The following is a 21,183-nucleotide window of genomic DNA, read 5'->3' on the forward strand; positions in this document are numbered from 1 at the left end:
GATAAAGAGGAGGCTGTAAAGGGTTGCGATTGCATGTTGGGCGACGACGAGGGAGAGGAGGTAGAAGGCGATGATAAGGGCATCAAGGATGCCTAGGTGCACATGAGCACCTCGTGAGCGAAGATGGAGAGGTTGAGAAGGGTATTTTCCTGGGCCTTGGTCGCGAATGAGTAGTGGTGGCGGTGGTTAAGGAGGCGGGTGGTAAGGAGGGGATGGCGTCGACATTGACAAGAGGGGCGCGCATCTCTGAGTCTTGCTTTGACAATCGACAAATCTCTACGATGGCTTCGATGACAAATTTTGATTCTATGACGATGGAGCATCGACGCAGATGCAGAGTGATAAAAGAGTTGCTCTTGTTCAACTATTATGTCATCTGTCATCACCAATTGAAACATTAAAATTATTTTTTTATTATTTGTTTTCATATTTTCATTAAAAAAACTGAAATCGTTAAGGTAAATAAACTTAGATATTTTACTTTTGTAACATTAAGGATACTAATATAATTTTCTAAAATATAGAGATAACTTTCTAAAATATAAAGAGCGAAATACTAAAATTACTAACTAATTAACTCTCCAAAAACGCTTTTCACATTCCCCAAACCAAATAGCTGTAGTAATAATCGGCAGACTCAGGCCACAATGTCCATTCGACAAAGCGATGATTAAACAACGTAACAGCAGTTTTATATCTTTAACAATAGTACAAAGCCAACGTAATAGAGTTATGTATCTTTAACAATAGTACAAAGCAAATAGTGTGTTTAACGATGGTTAAACAGACGGCTTCTTCTAATGAAAAGCTTAACGATGGTTAAGCTGGTTAAACAGATGACTTCTTATGGATACCGCAAAACCACCAGCTTTCTGAGAGTGGAAAAGGGTAAGGCAAGCTACAAAGCATATGATGGCACCAACTCCTACCGCCAGAGCAACATGCATGCTCGCCTTTCTGAACAAAGTGCTCCCCCATGGACCCTTCTTCCATCTGTTGTCAATTTGCAGCTGGCAGCAGATCGAAGTATGCTTTCTCGCCGCTGCCACCAGCGGAATAGCTTCATGATTCTCTTGATTGGAGGGAGAGTGTGTCAGCTCAACACTGTCTTCATCTTCTCTCACAAACTCCTGGGGATCCATAAAAATATATATTTATTTTTGAGTTGTTTCATCAGCCTATTATTTGAACGTAGTGGCAAGTTTCCGACAGCAACGACCGTCGTCAGAAAAGAAATACCATATCATGAATGGGAGACTTGTGGATTCAGCCGGAAATGTAACAGCTAATAAAACATCAGTTCCAAAGGACAGTGCTGGATGTACAAGGAAATGGAGAAGCCAACGTTACGCCTAAGATCTTTTCAATTCAGAAGACTAGGCAGAAAATAAACAAAAGGCAGGCAAGAAAGCTAGAATTGACTAAAAATCAAGCAAACCAACAAACTGATAGAAGCCGGCTTGAACCCACCTTGATATTATAACTAACACTTTTATGCGGATGATGAACTGCTTACATCTATAAGACAATATCGATAAATTTTCCCTCTTTTATATTACAAATGACTCTGTAATCCAAGAAAAACATCAACTACTTGATAAGTCTGTATTAGCTTGATTTGTATCATCATTTGCAACATCTACTTAATAAGTCTGTATTAGCTTGATTTGAGTATCATCATTTGCAAATGGGAGATCCTAATTACAGACCATTCATTAGTCAATGTGTGAGATCTCTATTTTATGCAAAAATCACTGAGTATTTGGCTAAAAAATAGACATAAACAAAAAATGACACATGAATAAACTCTGAGACGATAATTCTAACAAATGAACATCAAGAAATGTCAACTAAAAAAACTACTAAAGATTGCCAGGCAAAGAAGCTAAGACCAGAAAAGTTGTGCTGCTTACTTGATTTGCCGAAAGCATACTATCCTTTGTGTCATTCTCTCTGGAGCTTTGTGAAAAATGAGGGCAGGGGCTCAAGTTTCTTGAACCTGATTCTGATCTCATATGCTGTGTGGTTCTTTGAGAAAGAACTTCTCTTGCTTGGTTTATATAATTCAAAAAAAGCAACCAATCACCATCTAAGGTGTTATTTACTTCATGTAAGCTTAGCGAATTAATCCCATCTACATAATGTAGTACTACTTCCATAAGAATCAAAGATTTAATTTGTAGCAGGAACTTCAATAGGTTGACTAGCCTATGAATGCTGGTTGAACTCAGCAGTTCTCTTTTTTCCAACCCAGGCTCCTGGAGCACCCATGCAATGTCCAAAAGTAGTGCTGGGATACCAATTTGTTTCGAAACGAAAGAATTGCCAGAATATGAAGTGGCATCAATATTCGTAGTCCTGTAGAGACCATCAGAACAGCAGCTATCAAAAATAGCTCTGCTTATCCTCTCAAACTCTGAACATATAAGCTTGCTTCCAAAAAGTATAGGGACGAAGTTTGAAACTCCTAATTCGTTTTCCACCTACACGAGACAAGTTGAGCGACTTTTATGGCAGAAAAAATCAGCAGTATCAATAACTTTCTGTAGAGAATCTGTACCTAACTCAAGCACTTCGCATGCAAATCAAAATTATTGTTCAAAGAATTAATATTTTAGATAAACTGGACGCAGGCAAAGCAAACAAAAATTTACTTTGTTTTAAAAATAATCATGTCATTACAAACATGTAGAGAGGATTATCTAAAATAGATGCTTGGGCTACCACTTCCAGCACAAAGACACTGTACACATTTTTGTGGGCACAGTTAAGGATAAGCACAATCAAAAGCTCGTCTAAACCACATATGCCTGGAGCTTAGGGAGGCCACACCCATAGCTAAGCCAGTAGAAAATCTTCATATGGCTCTTTGATACAATCTAGGTTGCATGGACAGTTTTTATGGCCTTTGCACAAATTGCACAAACATAACAAAGATGAGGCTAAACATGTCTGCCTAACTGCTTGAAGTCCATCCTAATTTATCTTAATATAACTTAGTTTCCTGACACTAAAGAACTCGATAAAATGTTCACCCCAAGTAAATGGGTCAGTTTTCCAGAGGGCCAGGTCATGACAACAAAAGTTCCTGGCGTTCCATTACAGGTTCTATGCAGGAGCAGACAATAAAACATATGAAGAAAGCATCCAAAGCATGCAGTAGACACTTCAAGTAAACATCCAACAGAACAAAAATCGCATTTACCATGAGCAAAGAAAACAAAAGTTGCAAGACACAAACCTCAAGGAATGCAGGACCGAAGACATCAGAATCTGTCTGAGGAATATTAATCTGGAACATCTCATGCTCATCATCACAAATATGATCCGTATCATTGATATTGCATGGTTTAGTTACCCGATGTGATATGGCAAGACATGAGCTTAATTCCAGATACTTTCCTGCAAAAGATACAAGAAACCTGCACAAGTATCAATCTTGTTTAGATTCTTGTAGCCCTAACATGCAATCAGCAGCAGTTATATGAATTACAGACCCAACAACATTAAAAATTAGTGCAATACAATTCAACGAGTATGGAAGTAATAATATTAGATCCAACCAGTCATGGGATTCTGAAGATTTCTTGTAATAGGAATTGCAACTTGGTAGATGAGAGGTTTGGACGATCAATGTCATGGCTTATCATATTCAGTAGAAAAAGAAGGTTTATGAACAAATTGAAAGTCAATATTGCTACTGTTACAACAAGAACCATCAAAGTGCTACCCTAGCTTAGAACCATGTATCACTCCAGAAAAGCGTAAAAACTACTGTATTTCAACAAAAGATACATTAGTTATGTTATTTAGTATCTAAATTTTAGATCAAAAGAACAGAAAGTGATTGAAGTGCAACAGGAAGAGAGACTTCTCCTCAAAATTTTCATTTTTCATAATCTCAATGTTCTTTCTCACAAACACAAACAGAGAGAGATTATCCTTTCAAAATGACTCGCCTTCCATGTCCCAAATACTTTCTCAAATTTGGTCACTCACTGTGCTACCTTGTTTTATGAACATCCTATATATTAATGCAACACACATCGCTTTGTTTGCAATCAGAAACTTGTATGCTAGATCAGAAGGTAAGTAGTTCTGTTCTGAGGTTCTTAGGCAAAAGGCAGGTCAATGCTAAAGGCTAAAGAGAGAGAAGATATTCAATAGAAACTATCTCTATAAAGCCAATGCGTTTCTTTAGAAAGGCTAAAGAAATTACCTGTACCTGTGCAGGCAATGCCTTTATAAAGCCATAAGATACCATGTCAACATGCCCATAATTTGAGAGACTGGGCAAGGCTAGTATTAGTTGCCATTCTATGCTGTTATGAGGTAGTGCTGATATGCTACATTCACAGACACATTCCAATGCACAGGGACAGGAAAGACAGTTATGGATATGCTGCTACATGTAATTGATCCGTGCTTCTACTTCAAAGAAGTAGAACACACAAGAACAGAGATAGCACCTTTATTCATACTAATAACCAACATAGTTTGTATGGGGAACCTGGCAAAAAAAATGTGGAAACTCTTGCCTATATTAATCAGACACTAAAATTCTGATTAAAATTATTTTTTTATGCAATTTCAATAAAAAATAAATCTACAGACTGCTGAAGTTTAGAATAACTCAAGCTGTAATGCTACTTAAATTGACCATGTTAATAGGCCTCTATGAGCAATGTTATAGGACATAAAAACCACATATTAATCCCCCATCAGATATCCTACCAAACAAGGAACATCTCCACACATCACTGTAGCTTGTGCTGGAAATGTCATAGAACCTATATGAAAGCCAACAATAATCATTTTCAACTAATTATTCAGACTTATCAAATGCAACCTAGTCATTAGAAAATAAAGTTATAAAAACAAAATAGCCTTAGATGAGTACAAAATGTAGACACAAAGTTTGGTCTACCATTTAATTAGCAAATTACTCTTTCAGCTTCAGGAGGGAAGTCCTCACCAATAAGATCTAGGTTTGTAAGAAAAGTGGTATCTGAATCCTAAGAAAGCTATGCAAAAACATTTTTCTCTTTCAGATCAATGCCTTCTGGCAGCTCTGCTCAGACTCACAAGATCGTGCAACCAATGGTATAACCAGAAACATCACCACATACAAGCATCGCAAATAGTGTACAAATCATATGAAGCCTGAACTGCTACTCACAGGTTCTATACAAAAACGAAGTCAAAGAATACAGACAATTGCAATTATCTGGCACTTAAACCAGAACCATACACCAAGCTATTGCAAAGGTAAATTTATCATGCAGCAAATAAGTTGCCCAGGTTACTAGTAATTTTACCTCAATTTCGCCTGATTCAGATTGGTGCCACAGGCAATAAATTCCACTGGCCGACCAGCCTCAAAAAGAGTAGGATAAACATAATGAAGCCTGGGAACTTGCACCTCCATCCTGGTGCTCATCAAAGGCTTTTGATCTGAATTCATAGAGGAAAATCTAAAACACTTTCAAACTGCCTGTTTAAATACCAGTATCTATCATTTACACAAATAAATGAACCTATTGACCAAATAAGTTGAGTAAACTAGACGAACTATGTGACTCAAGATGCTTAAGCTCAGATAGTTGATACTTTTAACTCCTCTAGCTCAATATATTAATCCAACCCACTATCAACACCCAATATGGGACCTATTGTGGCATTATAATTTCTCCCATTCAAAGATTAACACTTCTCTTCAAGGCCCAAGACCTCCGATGTGATCAGATATGGCTTAATCTGATATGATTATACCCTCTGGTTTACAACACCGTTGGGAATAAATTATATGATTCAGAACACATGGTCAAAATCCCTTCTGCTTTGTACACATGCAAGCATCTATAGATGTGCACAAGATGTATGTGTACATACATGCATATACACAAAGGCATGCAGATAAAATTGCAGTTAAGATGATAACCAACAAAATCTGAAGAAGTCATTAAAGTCAGGCTAAGCTTCATATTGTCAAAAGAACAAACAAAACACCCTTATTTGTCCACACCGAAAATGAACTAGGAAATACCTTTCAAAATTTGAACAATAGTGTCACATAGGTAAATATGGATGTTGCCTCTTCTGACAAGCAAGCTTTCAGGTGCATAAATCAAGTTTTCAATACAGCCAGCCACGTCCTGTGATAACTGTGCAAAGCAAGGATAGATTAAAGGAAGGGCCATCCCATGTTAAGATGAGACAAAAAGAGGACAATTTATTTTCAATTTCCTGCCACTATGGTTCTTTCATAACAATAAATGTTTACCGGACATTAGTATCAGAACATCTAGAAGTTCAGTTAAAGTAAGTTCCATACTTTGTGGAGTAATCCTTCATCAAATAACGATTATAGGACGCTACATCATTGGGCTGCGGTGACGAGCTTGGTGAGAAGGCTGTGATTGGAGTAAGGCCTTTCTTACAACTTATGTTTGCATCATTTATACCCTTTTCTAACCACCAAAGCAAAATATTAGCTTCTAACAGAATTTCCACTTTGTTACATGTGCAGAGTAATTCTATCACTTAATTAGGGTATTCAAGCAACTATGACCTCCTCTAAGCTATAATATCCCCTAAACTCGTCTTATACATCTGTACCCAATTACTACAAGATAACAGCCAATAAAGTGCCGACAGTAAGATTGGTATCAGGATGGACTCCAACTATCCAAAACTAAGTCAATGGTCTAGAACTTAATGTTCTTGTTAATTTCATGTATATAATAAAGATGACATCTGGAAAAGCCCAAAGAACCACTCAGAAAAATTAAACAAAAAAAGGAAAGAAAGAGTACAACCTATTATTCATGAATAAAGGATCAATAGTAATCTTTTATGGAAAAAAGATCTACCTTCTCCCACATGAAATCTGGCATGGCAATAAATATAGTCATGAAAGTACAGCCAGGCCGAATATAACCTTCCAACTCAACAGGCATACTCTCCAACCACTTGAAAATCTGTATTTTGGAACAAATGACAATCAATTAGCCTCTTATATCAAAGGCTTAATGCATTTAAAAGTTTGCATGCATACTTGGTGTCGAAGTTGTCTAGGAAACTCTGCAGGATTCCAATCATAAAGCTTGAATGACACACGACCTGTGGGACACTACAAACAAGTAATACCTCATATGGTACATGTAATAATCATTATTCAAATATAATAACATCGATAATGCTTCTTAGAACAAATTATGCTATTAAAGATCAACCAAATTCCCAGGATGATAAAGATCATGAACCTACCGTAGATGAATAAGTGCTCTTACTGTTGCAGAGGGTAAAGGAAATAGGGGACTTGGGGTTATCATCCTTCTCTTCATTCTGAGGTTCACTGGATGCAGCAAAGGACAAAAAACTGTTTCCACGAATAGTTGTAAAACCACTAAGCAAATTAAATTTAGTATCACACCCATCATCCGATTCATGTAGAACTTTCCTCTCCATTAGTTTGTTGTTTATGACTTTTTCTTCTGTGTGGCATGCAACTCCAAACAACATCTCTGGACAACAATAAGCAAGCAAAAAAAAAAAAAAAAGGATGAGCAAGGTGTCCCTTACCAATTTGGTAAGGGTATCAAGCAAGTTATAAGAACTAGACCTAACTAGTATATTTAGTTATACAGCCATGGGATGATCTTCAATTATCCAATATCAAGAGAAATTATTTTAATTAAAATAAATAAAATTTATCCATCATAAATGAATGAACAAGTTCTTTATCAAACCAAACAAATATATTGATATTAAGCAGTCGCTAACATAAATTGGTTAATATTCTACATGCAACTAAGAGTTTGCTATTTTTGCTATCTAGATACAACATGAATAAAGAATAAATTCAAATTCCACCAGTTCATACCTGTCATAGATTTATCAACACAAGAAACGTTCATTTGCAGGCTTCCATGAGGATCCTTCTCTTTTCCCATCATGGATACACCATCAGTGTGTCTTCTCCGCCTTCTTTTATTGTGACGCTCTAATTTTCTTCTACAGCTACGTTTACCCTCATCGAAATCTGACAGCATGTGAAACCTGTAAAGGCTACAACACTTGTTAACCGGTACCACATGCACATTACCGCACGGTCAAGAACTCGGAGCAAAAAGATAGCAGGAGGAAGGAAACGACCAACAACGAGATTCGACCGCGAACCTACTTGCCACATTGCTGACAGTACCGCTTGCTCTGACCATCAAGAACCACGCACGGAGCGCAAGCACACCGGAGACAGACACGGTGCCGCCGATGGTAACCCTTGAGCTCCCCGATATCGGCCTCGCACCCAGGGACCTGACACCGCAAAGCGGCCACCGGCGTCGCTCGCGCCTTCGTCGCCCGCTTCCGGTCGCCTCCAACGGCGCCCGCCATCGGCTTGTCCCCCCACTCCGCCGGCTCCACCTCGTCCGCCGCCGGACACGAGCAAGGGACCCGTCCCTCCAAGAAATTCGAGCACAAGAGGCTCGGGTCTCGCTTCCCAACCGGCTCTGACCCCTCTCCGGCCGCAGCCCGAGGCGACGGAAGGATGGGCGGAGGAACGGTAGCAGGCAGCGGACAAGGCGTCGGGAGGTCAGACGCCCCGAACTCCCAGGCGGGGAAGAGGGTACCGTCTTCCTCGTCATCGACGGCGAAGTCAAGAAGCTCCGGGGCCTCCATATATAGCAAACCCTAACCCTAGAAGAGAAAGAGGTCGACGGAGGAAGCACAGAGAAAGGGAGAGTGCGCTCAGCGGTATACGACTCGCCCGCCCGTCGTTTGAGACGACGAGAGTGAAAAGGGCTCACTTAAATATATTCGGTTAACATAACAGTCCTGAGAGCATCCCGTTATATAACATTTATAACGCACCTTTACACCGTCTCAACCCACTGTTACACCAACTGCTCCAACTGCTTCGTCGTACAAAACGGGGGAAATAATTTGGTATCTTTTGGATTGGGTGCGTCATCGATGACGTGCGGCTCCGAATAAAGTATTCGTGGCCTGACATATTCCATTCGCCCACGACTGACGACACGAGGAGATGATGCCGCAAGGGAACGATGATCACAGCCGTCCGTTGCGTAGATTGAATTCGTCCTGGCCGAAGATCGTGAGTGTGAGAGCTACAACGCACGTGGACGTCGTCATACGTGGGCGACACGTTGGAAGCAGCAGATGACACGTTGCGGTACAGTGTGTTTTGGATCTTAGATACGATGAATATGGTATCAGGATAACAATCGTCGTAATGTGCACATAATGTTAGATAGAATTCATGAGTGAGGTGGATGGGATTTACCTATTTGTAAATATCCAATTCATGGGCTTTTTGGAATTTTTCTAAAAAATAATAGGCCATAGAAATTTCATAAAAGTAGTTCATTTATTTAAAAAATCTATAATTATTTTTTAAAAAATAATCAGATAATTTTAACAAAATCTTTATATTCTTTATTTTAGTCTGACTTTATGTTTTTTTTCCATGTTCAATTCTATGTATTCCTCTACGCATAGAATACTTATGCATTCGAGCACATGCGTAGAGTACAAAGAACACTATATATATACTACATATATCATCTAAAATAAACATTTTACTATGGCAAGTGTCATTATTATCACCTGTTCCAAAATTTACATACAAATGTTATTACATTTAAATTGCTACTGCAGTGGGGTTTTCTGGTGCTTGTTACTATTACAGTGCATCTATCAACCCTATATATGTGTATATACATGGATACATATACATGGATAGATATCATGTGGATGTTATTTTGGTAGCATGTGGTCACAGAATGCTTGAGCTCTTAATCTGCCTCCTCTTGCAGAAAGACTCGATCCTGTCACAAGCCTCCCTCAGTACATCTGCAGGAATTCCAAAGAAGATCCTGATCCAGTTCTTCAATCCAATGACAGAGCCTGGCAGAGATCAGTCACACGGTCAGTAGAAGAACAAGACGAACTGAAGCTTCGACTTGTGCAGCAGCGAACAACAAACAAGAAGAGATAAGGGAAGCTTCCGTCTGACATTAACATATCTGGGTTGAGCTCCATTTAGAACATTGTGCATTCTAAATTCTAGATAATATGATAAATATTCTGTACCAATTAGTTCTTGATTCTAGTCACTAAGAAAGTATATCACATCTGCATAAATTATGATGAAAAAGATACTCAGAATCAGAAGCATATCACATCGGATTGAGAATCAAGTTTGACCACAAACACTGTAAGATATAAATTTACTGTCTTGATGTACACCAAAATGGAAGGTTACCTGGCAGCACGAGCACAGATTCTTCTCTGATCAGCTCCTTTGCAAAATCCATATCGTTCTCAATGCCAAACACGAGTGTTGTGTTGATCTCCACCTGCAACCAAATGGAACAGTCATGGTTGGATCTGTTCATTGCACAGGCAGAAGCAGGAGATGAACAAGAACCAACCATCATGAACATTGAACCCTGAGGTCGAGAGTGGCACTGGAGGACTTCGATCTGACCAATCCTGGCATAAAGGGCATCCAGTGAGGATTCCAGCACCGTGAGGACATTCCTGTGGAACTCTTCATGGGAATCAGAGAGAATTCCAGGAACTGCTGCCTGTTCGAGAGATGGATTCATCGTTCATGCTTCAATATGTGAAGACATCGTTGATAGGAGATCATTTGGTACCTGAACCACAGATGCAGGTCCCGAAGTAACGTTCATGAGCATCTCCGTCGCCACCTTCACCTGTCACGATGGAAGCCGAGCGAAGTCAATATGTGAACATGGCTGGTCCTGAGATGCCGGCGTTAGAATCCCTTACCTGCTTTATAAGCCCATGAGGGTCACAAATGGCGAGCCATCCGAGACGCCAACCGGGGAGCATCCAACGCTTCGACAAGGCTCCGATGGTGATGACGGGAGTCAGGTGAGCGAAGGAGGCCATCGGGATGAATCTGCTTCCACCGAAGACCATGTGCCCGTAGATCTCGTCGGCGATGATAGGGATGTTTAGGTCTCTGGCGGTCTCGGCGATCTGCCAAGAGGAGCACTCGCGATGAATAGGTGAGAGTTGCAGCAGGATGGAAGGGGAAGCATGGATCGCAGGAGCACCTGTTGGAGATGGGTGGAGGAGTAGACGGCGCCGCAGGGGTTGTTGGGGTTGATGATGACCAGCGCGGCGGTGTTGGCGTCGGCCAGGGAGCGGAGTTGGGACACGTCCATCTCCCAGCCACGCCGGGGCGCCAGGTCGTAGTACCGGGCCTCGACGCCGGCGAGCTCGCAGGCGGTCTCGTAAGGGGGGAAGCCCGGCCGAGGGAGGAGCAGGTTGCTGCCGGGGCTCGCCAGCACCGTCAAGCAGACCTGGATGGCCTGCGTCCCTCCCACCGTCAGGTACACGCTGTCCTCCCGGATGCCATGCTTCACTCCCTTCGACAGGAATTCCGCCACCGCCCTGCTTATCGTTTCCAAGAAGAAGAAGAGGGAAAGATGCCATGATCACTCCACTGCTACATCTTACGTGAACTCAGCAGTTGCATGAAAGATCTCATTTCGCTGCTGGAAATCTCTAATAAATGATAGAACGCAAATAATATCTATTATTATTGCTGGAAAACTAATAAATATGCATCTCTAAAAATAATATTTAACACTAATAATAATAATAATAATAATAATAATAATTATTATTATTATTATTATTATTATTATTATTATTATTATTATTATGGGACGGAGGGGAAGAAATGGATTCGTCCCCTGAAGATACGTGGCGTGTTGAACTCCTCGTGATGGTGTCCTCCGAGGAGCGATGACGGCCTCAACTCGATGACTTCTGTTTGTGTTTGTACTCGGCACGTCGTCTTCTCCACAGCGTTTCGACCACACACTAGATTCAATGACATATAAGACTATAGTAGCAGTAACGTATGAGAGACGGCTGGAACACGCAGGTCGACGACAAAAGATTGCGAAGAGTTTGGGACACTGGCTAAGATCCAACTCCTTGCTCCATCATCAGATGACTGGTGATAAGAACCAAGCAGGAGGGTTCTACACACAGGCCTACGCTTCTCGTCAAACTAGGCTGATGCACTCCATCTGTTTGTAGAATTGGGTTCAAGAAGTAAACGGATGCCTAACCTTGCTCACCAAAACTAGTGTGCAGGACCGTTTGCCTTTGCGTGGTTTCTTGGAGCTTTTCGGTGGATTACTTTCAAATTCACGATAACGAATGGGCTCAAACTTACGCAGCAACTACGGAGAAGACAAGCTAATTATTAGGAAACGGAACATGCGAACCTGCGGGCAAAGGGGAAGCCGTAGGAGGGGGGATAGCAGTCGAACATGGAGGAAGAAACAGCGGCGAGGAGGGAGTCTGAAAAGTCCTTCCCCTTCCGGAAGCACGGGAACGAGGAGGCGTCCCCGACCCCGAGGGATATCAGCGGCTTCTCCGGATTAACCATCGCCAGCAGCTGCGCCACCACTCCCCTGATGGACGTCTTGTTCTCCGACAAACAGGGATTGAACTTCACCGTCGCTCCATTTGCCGTCGGCGCCGGCTTATTCGGCATGCACGCAGCATTGTTCTTGTTCTCGGAGACGACGGAACCCTACAGGAACAAAGAGGGAATTCAATGAGAAAGATAGCAAGAGAGAATTTTGATAGATTCTGATGAAGGGCAAGAAGAAGATGCCTGAGATGTGGGCGCCATTAGAGGGGAGTGAGTAGGGGGGGTGTGGAGGAGAGACAAGAAGGAAGATAGAGGGAAGAGGGATTGGTGAAGGATACGATGAATTCCAACGCTTGGATGTGTTTGGCAGTACGACTCGCGAATTTTGGTCCACCGCGATGCAACGTGTGGTGTTTAAATAAGTGTTTTCGTGGGCCAATGGATCAGCTCACCGTCCTGTAACTTTGCCCTCAGAAATTTATCTAACTATATATATATATATATATATATATATATATATATATATATATATATATATATATATATATATATATATATCCATTTTATAAAATCTAAGCATTTTAATCAACCAAAACTATGAATAATAGTGTTTCTAAGAATTATATATAATAATTAGTGGATTATTTATTTGACGGCATAACTATTTTGACAGGTCACATCTTAGAAAAGATGTTTAGGTATCTTTCTTTCCGAAGTCTGAAAGGAACATATTTATCGCTGTAAATTTCCGATACGTCATTCTCGTGAAATAGAAGTAAACCATTATAGTTATTGTTTATTTTTCTAAAAAATAAAAATTTAAAATACCCAAAATATTCTTTATCAATTATTTGAGCCCTCATGTATTTATAATATTTTTGGAAGAGATTAAGGCTGAAGAAGGATAAGTAAGGGTGGTCAACGAGACCATCAAAAGAGACGACAACCTGTTCGATGTTTGGTCGCAGTCGGTGGGCAGCGAAGCCGTCTTCGTGATGATGTTGGATGTTGGATGGGGCACGCACGGTTGCGAGCTCAACACGCCGTGGACTCCGCTGTGCATGCTGCGGTGTACGGATAAGCCACCCAGCTAAGCAACATGTCAAGCACTTGCCGTGCACAATCCAAACCACCAAAACCAGACTTTGAACTTATCCTGATATAGAACGCCAAGAACAGTTGAGCTCAATTCTGAGTAGTCAAGTTCATCAAGAAGAGGGGTGAGATCTTACCTTGTTTCAATCTGGGCCACCTCGTGATGATGTAGCATTGTCCATCAAGATATCATGCAGCATTGCCAATCACAAAACATACATAAATGCAATCAACTGAAATGATGATGAGCAGAGAGAATAGTTGATTCACAACAAAATTAACTTGGAAAGAGGAGTTTTCAATATACATCATATATTGCATGTGTATGTAAATTAGTTCTACATGTATTTGTGTGTACATTTACACAGGTGGGACTAATATCCTTGAGGATCCAGTGACAGGAGTATGTTGTATGCATTTTTGGATCAAACATCTGCAGCTTCAATGGAATTTTCGATTACATCAATACAAGAGCCAACTGATTTCCCTAAAGACATTGCCTCAGCTAGCAGTGATCTAGCTTTTTCATGGCGGCGCAGCAGTAAAATTGTGTTCAGCACAGCCCATCTTACCTGAGAATCTGCTTTCTTCTGTGTGAAACCCAAGCTCTTGAGTAATGTATCCAACTATTTTTAGACATCGGAAGAAACAGTTAGGAGAAAGAAAAGAACTCTTAATTTGTGCATATAAAGAGAATGTTAGGAACTTGAGACTGGCCTTATCGATATCAGCAAGACCTCCTTCAGAATGCCCAAATAGGAGGTACTCTGTAGCTACTCCTGCCAGCGCTATGCATGAAAACCTGTTCAGCATCTGCTTAAAAAATTCCAAACCCAAAAGAAAAGGCGGTGAAAAATTTACTGTCTTTGGCACTGATAAATTCACCGTGATAGAATTGAAATTTTCAAAATGAAACTAATGTTTCGAAAAGGAGTGCAGACCTACAAAAGAAAAAAATTGGGAAAAAGGGAAAGGAATGATCAGAGAGTAACTATATGCATCCAACAAATCAAAATGTTTCAGTGGAAAATGAGACTGATGTTTCAAGGAAAGAATTTTGAAGTCTCACCTTCGCTGATACCTTTCCAGTATTTATCTGCATAAAGAATAATACAGTCAGGGTAAATACGTTGGAAGCAAGAAATTGAAACAACAGTAGAAACCATAAACATATCTAAAGACTCATCTAGTAGCATGCCCCACAACCACCTTGTTAAATGGCTAGTCAGAGAAACCACATTTTTGACAAATCATTAGGTGAAAACACTATATATTTCTAAATCATAATTGATTGGATACTGTGGTAAGGTAATTTCACATACACACCTCTCTGGCATGGTACAATTCTGCATTGTGCCCAGAACATATTCACAACCATGTATCAGCCCATGTACAGACCAAAATTTGTCCCAACTATATGTCAGCAATTCTAGGATGTGTTGCCATGCTCATGCAGAAGCTTTTCTGGTGCGAATGCCAATTGGCATGACCATTCTTGTTTGGAAAAAGCACTGGACCACATTAGGAGGTGAACACAATGGTTGTAAAGATCATAGTCTAAACACTGTGTTCTCTTACAGCCAATCAGGGTATAAGTGTTGGACTGCAGCTATAGAATTTTGTTGCAAAATTGAGGACCCAAACAACTTGGTTTCGATGACAAAGAAGCATGTTAGTTTTTGAGATAAAGCACTTATAAATGTTGAGTTTCTAAGAATGGAAAAAAGAAGAAGACTCATTAAGTTAGAAATATGTAAAACTTCCTATGCCCCCAGTGAATTTGAACAAACAAAATCATGTAATCAGCAACTTTTAATCGTGGAGATTAATATGAATATCAGGGAGCCTCTAGTGGGTATACAGTTCTATAAACTCAAGGGACCTAGTTGGTATTCATGTCAAGTTTTTGCATGAACCTTAATTGGTTTATAAAAGCCACTCTGCGGCATCACACTATTTTACCATGGAATTCTGTTCTATCGGATATAGAACATATTGCATCGAAAGAATTTCTTTGAAAAAACTAGACATCAGGCATCAGGGATGAGGCCAACAGTACATGCCAAATATGCACAAAGAGGACAAGAGAATCTAGAAAGCAAATATTGTTTACTCAGCATCAATATGAGCATTAACAAATATCAATGTAGTAAAAGTTGCATATTTGCTTCTGGGTAATGATGGGAAGAGAAACATTGCCAGGTAATACTTGAGATGAATTGCCAAGTCTGATCTACTATGTATAAAGGATGATCCAAAATCTTGCTATGTCCATGTCAGGTTCTTGTCAAGACTCAAAGTATTTATGACAAGCATGATACACAATCATATACAACACACACACATGGATCTACATGATTTATATGTAGAACATGCATGCCATATACATAAGGCTGCTGGACATGTTTCTAGCATTTTAGTAAATGGCCATCATTTAAGATAAATGATTGTTATGCTTCTCATGAATTACATACAAATTGTACAAAGTACATCTTCATGTGGATTAATATAATAAATTATTCTATAACTATTCGATTTACTATCATGTTCAGCTATATTGTCTTTTTTATAGATTTGCTGTGCCAGCATATCTATAATGGGTCAAGTGGTGTCCATGACCCACATCCATGCTTAGCTAATTTTAACAAGCTAAGAACATTCAACCAAAGATGGCAAAAGCATCTTTCCTTGGTGCACATTTGTGGAGACAACTTAGCACTGAACTGTGAGAAACTAAGTTCAAAAGAACAAAACTAGAGACAAGGGCAATACATCAAGTTTGTAATGCACGAGCCAGCATGGTGCTTCCATGTAAAGCAAGGTAATAACAATGAAGACAAACTAAGAAAGAAACAGGAAAAGAATGCCAGTGCTTCCATGTAAAGCAAGGTAATAACAATGAAGACAAACTAAGAAAGAAACAGGAAAAGAATGCCATACTTCTTCAATAAACTCAAAATCCACAAAAGCAGTGCCAGCTTGCACATTGAGAGATCTTTCCTTAATTAACGCTTCTAAGCTTGATAATGTATAACCCTTGGGAAGCACACCAAGCAAATAGGCTATTAAGAAATGACCAGCTTCATGCTGTATCACATATATCCATCTTCAAAGGGTTAGGACCATACCTTCGATAACACTCCAGAACAATTAAATCTGATATCTTTAATAGTATGGTAAAACTTTACCTGAATAACTCTCTGGTGATATTTCTGACTTACTTTGTGCCCAATGGTGTCAAGCACCAAATTCCTGACTCCTCCGTTGAAATAGATCTACAATGACAAAAAAAAGAAGAGATGATTTGGATAACTCTGTTTTGCTGAGAACAATAGACCCACAGCAATCTCCCCAAAGCTACGAGAATCATTCTTTTAAGAAGTGACTTTAGTCTCTGCATGTATGTTTAGGAATAATTCTCTATTATCATTGGCAACTAGCACCTATGAAGAATATAGACACTGAAAAAATACATGCATATACAAATAGATAGATTAACAATATAGAAAAGAAAATATGCAAAAATAAGCTAGGATAAATGCCTATATATACAAATACACATACAAGTGCATGCCAAGTGCATATATGTGAACTAGTGTACCATATTAGCAGGATCAACATGTTAATCCAACATGACATTGTCAGCCATGGTGCCAAACTAAGATCCACCGATCCACCAGCTAGACTGATAAATGCCTACAAATCAAGATACTCTTTTGCAGTTATTATGGCCTACATCAAGGTTTTGATTGCCATGCAGACAAAGCTCAGACTGCAGCCAAGTTTCCATCTGATAATCTATCAACATTTTTCATCCTACAGAAGTCGAAAATGCTTTCAAGGACAAACAAAAAATTGAACTGCAAATAGAGTTCAAGCGCTCAAATGAACAGCGATGAGTAAGAAAAGAACTTGGTAAGTAGCTAGTACTCAGAAAAGCAATCTAAGAAGATCTTTCACCTCCATTTTGGACAGACCATTGCTGTTGCAACTGTTAAAACATTTGTCAATATTCCAAAGAGTTATGTAACACAAAACACATATGTCATATGCATGAATATAATCAGTATATCCCATAGCAAAAGAAGCTTTAGCAAGGTTCAACATCAGTAAAATATCATGATTATCAATCTTGCAATGTCACTAAAAAGAAGTATTACTGCCCACATAAGTAATAATATTGGTTAACTCACCAAATCTAATGACCAAAGGAACAGTAAACCGAGTGAAAAATACAATATCTGTGCTGGAGAAAACCCAAGAGCAAACCATGCAGAAACACCTCCTAAAACTGCAGCAAGCTGAAGATTTCTCTCTATCGAGCCCAGTGTTACATCAATTGGTGATAAAAAGGAAGAAGTGTCAATTCCATTAAGCTTCAGTTCATCCAAGCTGTAGAGTCTTTGTGGTACCTACATCACAAATTCCACACAGTCAACAAAAAACTGGTACGAGTAATTAAGATTTGGAACAAGCTAATCTTGTAAACACCTCATTAATTTTACCCAAAGGGGAAACAAGCCACATAAATGCTTACAGATAAAGAGAACCATTTGGATTTAACTAAAAAGGATTTTTATTTAAGTATCAAAAGAACATAAACTTCTCTTGCCTTGGTTTACCTGATGAGTCCTATAATTTATTGCCACACAAAATATACCTGGCCATGCCCAGCACTTAACCTCCAACATAACTCCAAGCTCTTCCAGCAATAGCATATAAACATCATTTATAATATATATATATATATATATATATATATATATATATATATATATACGATCTTACAAAAACAATTCAAAAGATTAAAAATTTGAGTGATTTTTTCATAATTCTTTAAAACAGCAAGTGTTCTGATTTAACTCTGATAAGAGCATATCAGCACATCTTCTGTGTGGTCTGTCTAGTCATCCTTATTCAACCCTCTCTTCCAACAAGTCCCTCACATCAGTGATGTGAGGCCACCTGATTTCATGCTTTTCCCAAAACAGTCAAGCTCATCATGAACAAATAGTTAAATGTAGTTTGACAGGCTAGAAATCATATCAGTCACGCCGAAGGTATTTTATATACATATAAACACAAATAATGGATGTAACATTCAGCTTTATGCTCTCATTCATAAAAAAAAATAGCACCATATTATAATAGATGAAATGCAAGTTGACAATCAGAGCATCAAGCATCCCATGTCAGCAAGAGCTTTTTGCAACTGTCCCAAAGCAATTTGTGGTATCCAATCTCTTTAATTGCACGAGCATTAGGTATGACAATGAAGTGGTTTCAAGAGCAATTCCCACATCTACAGAGCCACGAGTTACTATTTGCCCAAAACCTTTGGCTGTGAAATTATATAATGCAATGGATGCAACAGATTGATATGAGACTACACAATTTCAATATTCACCCCATCAAATTCCAGTTTGGCTTAGCTTACTATTTGCCCAAAACCTCTGGCTGCAAAAGTATATAATCCAACAGATGCACCAAATTGGTCTGAGATTACATAATTTCAATATATTCATCCCATCAAATTCCATTATGGCTTAGCTTTCATTGGTCTGCTTTCATTGGTCTGCCACCAAAAACAATCTAACCATACATCAAAATAATTTCAATCAATCGAAGTGAGAAAAAACTCAGCAATCAACAAATAACTTCAACTACATAACCTCATTGATAGATTATCTCAGAAAATTAGATGCTTATATATTATGCGTATAGTTGCCAATTCAAAATCGAAGATAATTTGGCCAATGAACATAAGCTGCAACACAGAATGAGGACCAACATAAAAAAATAATCTTAGGTGTTCCATCTAATGCATCACTCTCATTTCGTTTTAGCTGAAATGTAAACTACTGATAACTTTCTAATCACCTTCATCATCGTAAATAGCTGATAGCAGCTAAAATCATGAAGATCTCTCTTATTCTTCCTCTTGGTTACTATTTCATTGAACATTAACTAAAGACTCACTTATAAATCAAGAAAAAGTGGAAACCCTCTTTCACATCGTCCAGTTGAGTGCTCATTGGAAGAAAACTGATAAATCAAAAGAAAAGAACACTCAACAGGAATCCACACAACATAGAAACAGATTGCAGAACACTAATATCAAGACAAATAACCTGTCTTGCTGTTCCAAAGCACCGAAGGCCCCCTGGCTTCCCATGTGTCTCATTGATAAGAGATAGAGCTCCCCTCTCATTTCCCTTCTTTAGCTCCTCATCAACTCGTTCTAAAAGCTGCAACCGCAAGCTTCCAGAATCAATAGAATCTACAGCTGGCTCAGGAGAATTTACAGCTCTGACAGTTAACAATCTTAATTTGAGAGGAAGAGGGCCATGATAACAGAATGTCATACTCATATCCCTTAGTGCTGGGATAGCTTTGAAGGTGGATGAGGCAATTTAAAAGGCAAGAACAATGGAGGAAACAGATGCATGATTCTACACCACAAATATTCCTAAGATACAAATAAGTGTACCAAACGGATATCTACCCTGAAAGCGACTCTAAACAAGAATTACAAATCTGGTCCACCAAAAAATGATTAATGTGAAAAGTAGAAATCACACAGCTGAAATGATAACAAAGCAACCAAAGCTTACTTATGCTTCAAATAGGCTTTATCAATTAGTAATCACAAGAATCACTGATTCAGTCAACCAGTACGATTCAATTGAATGGAGACAGAAAGTGATACTTTGGACCTAAATGGCACATAAGATCGAAGACAAGGGAAAATAGATCCCATATAAAAGAAATAATTTGGAATTACCCTCTCATACTACGATGAGTGTATTGAACAAAATACCAAAAGGTGCTACATCATCAAGCACACTCCACAAATCATATTCCCATCACACCACAATATTGTCTTCACAAAACTAAAACTCTTGTGACGCAGATCCAATATCACCCTTCCCTTTCCCCGCCTTACTGGGCAGTAGGGTCTGATGGATATTGGGCAAGACACCACCACTAGCAATCGTGACAGCCCCCAAAAGCTTGCTCAACTCCTCGTCATTCCTCACAGCAAGCTGTATGTGCCTCGGGACGATCCTATTCTTCTTATTATCCCTCGCCGCATTCCCAGCCAACTCCAAAACCTAAAACAAGCCAAATCCAAATCATATTAAGGAACAAGACAAAATCACAACATTTATAGCAAAGGGGACCGGATCACCAACCTCGGCGGCAAGGTACTCGAGGACGGCGGCGAGGTAAACAGGGGCGCCGGCACCGACGCGTTCGGCGTACTTGCCGGCCTTGAGGAACCGGGCGATGCGGCCAACAGGGAACTGGAGGCCAGCCTTCTGCGATCGGGATACGGACTTCGACGACTTGGCCTTGCCTCGGCCGCCCTTCGCTGGCGCTGCGGAGCTCATCTCTGGTAGTTCTCGGATCGATTAGAAAACCCTAACGAGGACAAAGACGGCGAACGAGATCAATGGCGAGGCGTGCGAAAACGCTGGTGCGATCGCTTCGTGAGGGCTTGGGTATATATAGAGCTGCGAACGGTAGGGTTATTTGGAGGAGATCTTTGACATGACTGGCTGGAATAAGGATGCCCAGGATTCCTAACGTGGAGGGCCTAGATTTCCCCATTGTTCATTGGAGCGATTGAAACG

The 21,183-nt window shown here is 39.7% G+C and overlaps 4 protein-coding genes across 6 annotated transcripts; all 4 read right to left on the minus strand.

Moving 5' to 3' along the window:
* Positions 1–644: 644 nt before the first annotated feature.
* LOC103978986 (squamosa promoter-binding-like protein 9) lies at positions 645–8,768 on the minus strand. 3 transcript variants are annotated; one of them, XM_009394972.3, is made up of 10 exons: positions 8,186–8,768; positions 7,886–8,061; positions 7,270–7,526; positions 7,058–7,132; positions 6,873–6,980; positions 6,047–6,164; positions 5,319–5,454; positions 3,242–3,422; positions 1,914–2,483; positions 645–1,130 (listed from the first exon to the last, which is right to left on the minus strand). In XM_009394972.3, the coding sequence occupies exons 1-10, from the start codon at positions 8,680–8,682 to the stop codon at positions 810–812; spliced, it is 2,439 nt and encodes an 812-aa protein (XP_009393247.2). In that variant the 5' UTR covers positions 8,683–8,768; the 3' UTR covers positions 645–809. The 3 variants fall into 3 exon arrangements, with proteins under 3 accessions (XP_009393247.2, XP_064956742.1, XP_018678451.2); XM_018822906.2 differs by lacking the exon at positions 645–1,130 and adding an exon at positions 1,143–1,315; XM_065100670.1 differs by lacking the exon at positions 7,270–7,526 and having other exon boundaries at positions 7,058–7,122.
* Positions 8,769–9,589: 821 nt separating this feature from the next.
* LOC135585260 (nicotianamine aminotransferase 1-like) lies at positions 9,590–12,852 on the minus strand. Its single transcript, XM_065100671.1, has 8 exons — positions 12,695–12,852; positions 12,300–12,610; positions 11,112–11,451; positions 10,822–11,034; positions 10,686–10,745; positions 10,458–10,613; positions 10,289–10,382; positions 9,590–9,930 (listed from the first exon to the last, which is right to left on the minus strand). The coding sequence occupies exons 1-8, from the start codon at positions 12,710–12,712 to the stop codon at positions 9,800–9,802; spliced, it is 1,323 nt and encodes a 440-aa protein (XP_064956743.1). The 5' UTR covers positions 12,713–12,852; the 3' UTR covers positions 9,590–9,799.
* Positions 12,853–13,807: 955 nt separating this feature from the next.
* LOC135608143 (uncharacterized) lies at positions 13,808–20,046 on the minus strand. Its single transcript, XM_065100672.1, has 7 exons — positions 19,678–20,046; positions 17,740–17,958; positions 16,735–16,821; positions 16,487–16,633; positions 14,616–14,642; positions 14,264–14,359; positions 13,808–14,172 (listed from the first exon to the last, which is right to left on the minus strand). The coding sequence occupies exons 1-7, from the start codon at positions 19,915–19,917 to the stop codon at positions 13,972–13,974; spliced, it is 1,017 nt and encodes a 338-aa protein (XP_064956744.1). The 5' UTR covers positions 19,918–20,046; the 3' UTR covers positions 13,808–13,971.
* A 261-nt stretch (positions 20,047–20,307) lies between these two features.
* On the minus strand, positions 20,308–21,037 carry LOC135608145 (histone H2AX). Its single transcript, XM_065100673.1, has 2 exons — positions 20,743–21,037; positions 20,308–20,661 (listed from the first exon to the last, which is right to left on the minus strand). Exons 1-2 carry the CDS (start codon positions 20,938–20,940, stop codon positions 20,440–20,442), a joined length of 420 nt encoding a protein of 139 aa, XP_064956745.1. The 5' UTR covers positions 20,941–21,037; the 3' UTR covers positions 20,308–20,439.
* Between the last annotated feature and the right edge of the window lie 146 nt (positions 21,038–21,183).

Source organism: Musa acuminata, chromosome BXJ2-3, assembly GCF_036884655.1.
Source record: "Musa acuminata AAA Group cultivar baxijiao chromosome BXJ2-3, Cavendish_Baxijiao_AAA, whole genome shotgun sequence".
NCBI lineage: Eukaryota > Viridiplantae > Streptophyta > Magnoliopsida > Zingiberales > Musaceae > Musa > Musa acuminata.

Bases quoted from the DNA above. Each gene is read 5' to 3' on its own strand.
- LOC135585260 (XM_065100671.1), bottom strand. The intron at 10,614-10,685 runs GTACCAAATGAT...TCTCTCGAACAG, and splicing joins GACCTGCATCTGTGGTTCAG to GCAGCAGTTCCTGGAATTCT. The intron at 10,383-10,457 runs GTTGGTTCTTGT...ATTTGGTTGCAG, and splicing joins AGGGTTCAATGTTCATGATG to GTGGAGATCAACACAACACT.
- LOC103978986 (XM_009394972.3), bottom strand. From the start codon at position 8,682: ATGGAGGCCCCGGAGCTTCTTGACTTCGCCGTCGATGACGAGGAAGAC. The intron at 7,133-7,269 runs GTAGGTTCATGA...ACTTGTTTGTAG, and splicing joins AGAGCACTTATTCATCTACG to TGTCCCACAGGTCGTGTGTC. The intron at 6,165-6,872 runs GTAGATCTTTTT...TGCTTTGCACAG, and splicing joins CAGATTTCATGTGGGAGAAG to TTATCACAGGACGTGGCTGG.
- LOC135608145 (XM_065100673.1), bottom strand. From the start codon at position 20,940: ATGAGCTCCGCAGCGCCAGCGAAGGGCGGCCGAGGCAAGGCCAAGTCG. The intron at 20,662-20,742 runs GTTGGTGATCCG...GGCTTGTTTTAG, and splicing joins TCGAGTACCTTGCCGCCGAG to GTTTTGGAGTTGGCTGGGAA.
- LOC135608143 (XM_065100672.1), bottom strand. From the start codon at position 19,917: ATGAGTATGACATTCTGTTATCATGGCCCTCTTCCTCTCAAATTAAGA. The intron at 16,634-16,734 runs GTAAAGTTTTAC...TATGTGATACAG, and splicing joins ATCACCAGAGAGTTATTCAG to CATGAAGCTGGTCATTTCTT. The intron at 14,643-16,486 runs GTATGGCATTCT...TTCTTTATGCAG, and splicing joins ATTTTGAGTTTATTGAAGAA to ATAAATACTGGAAAGGTATC.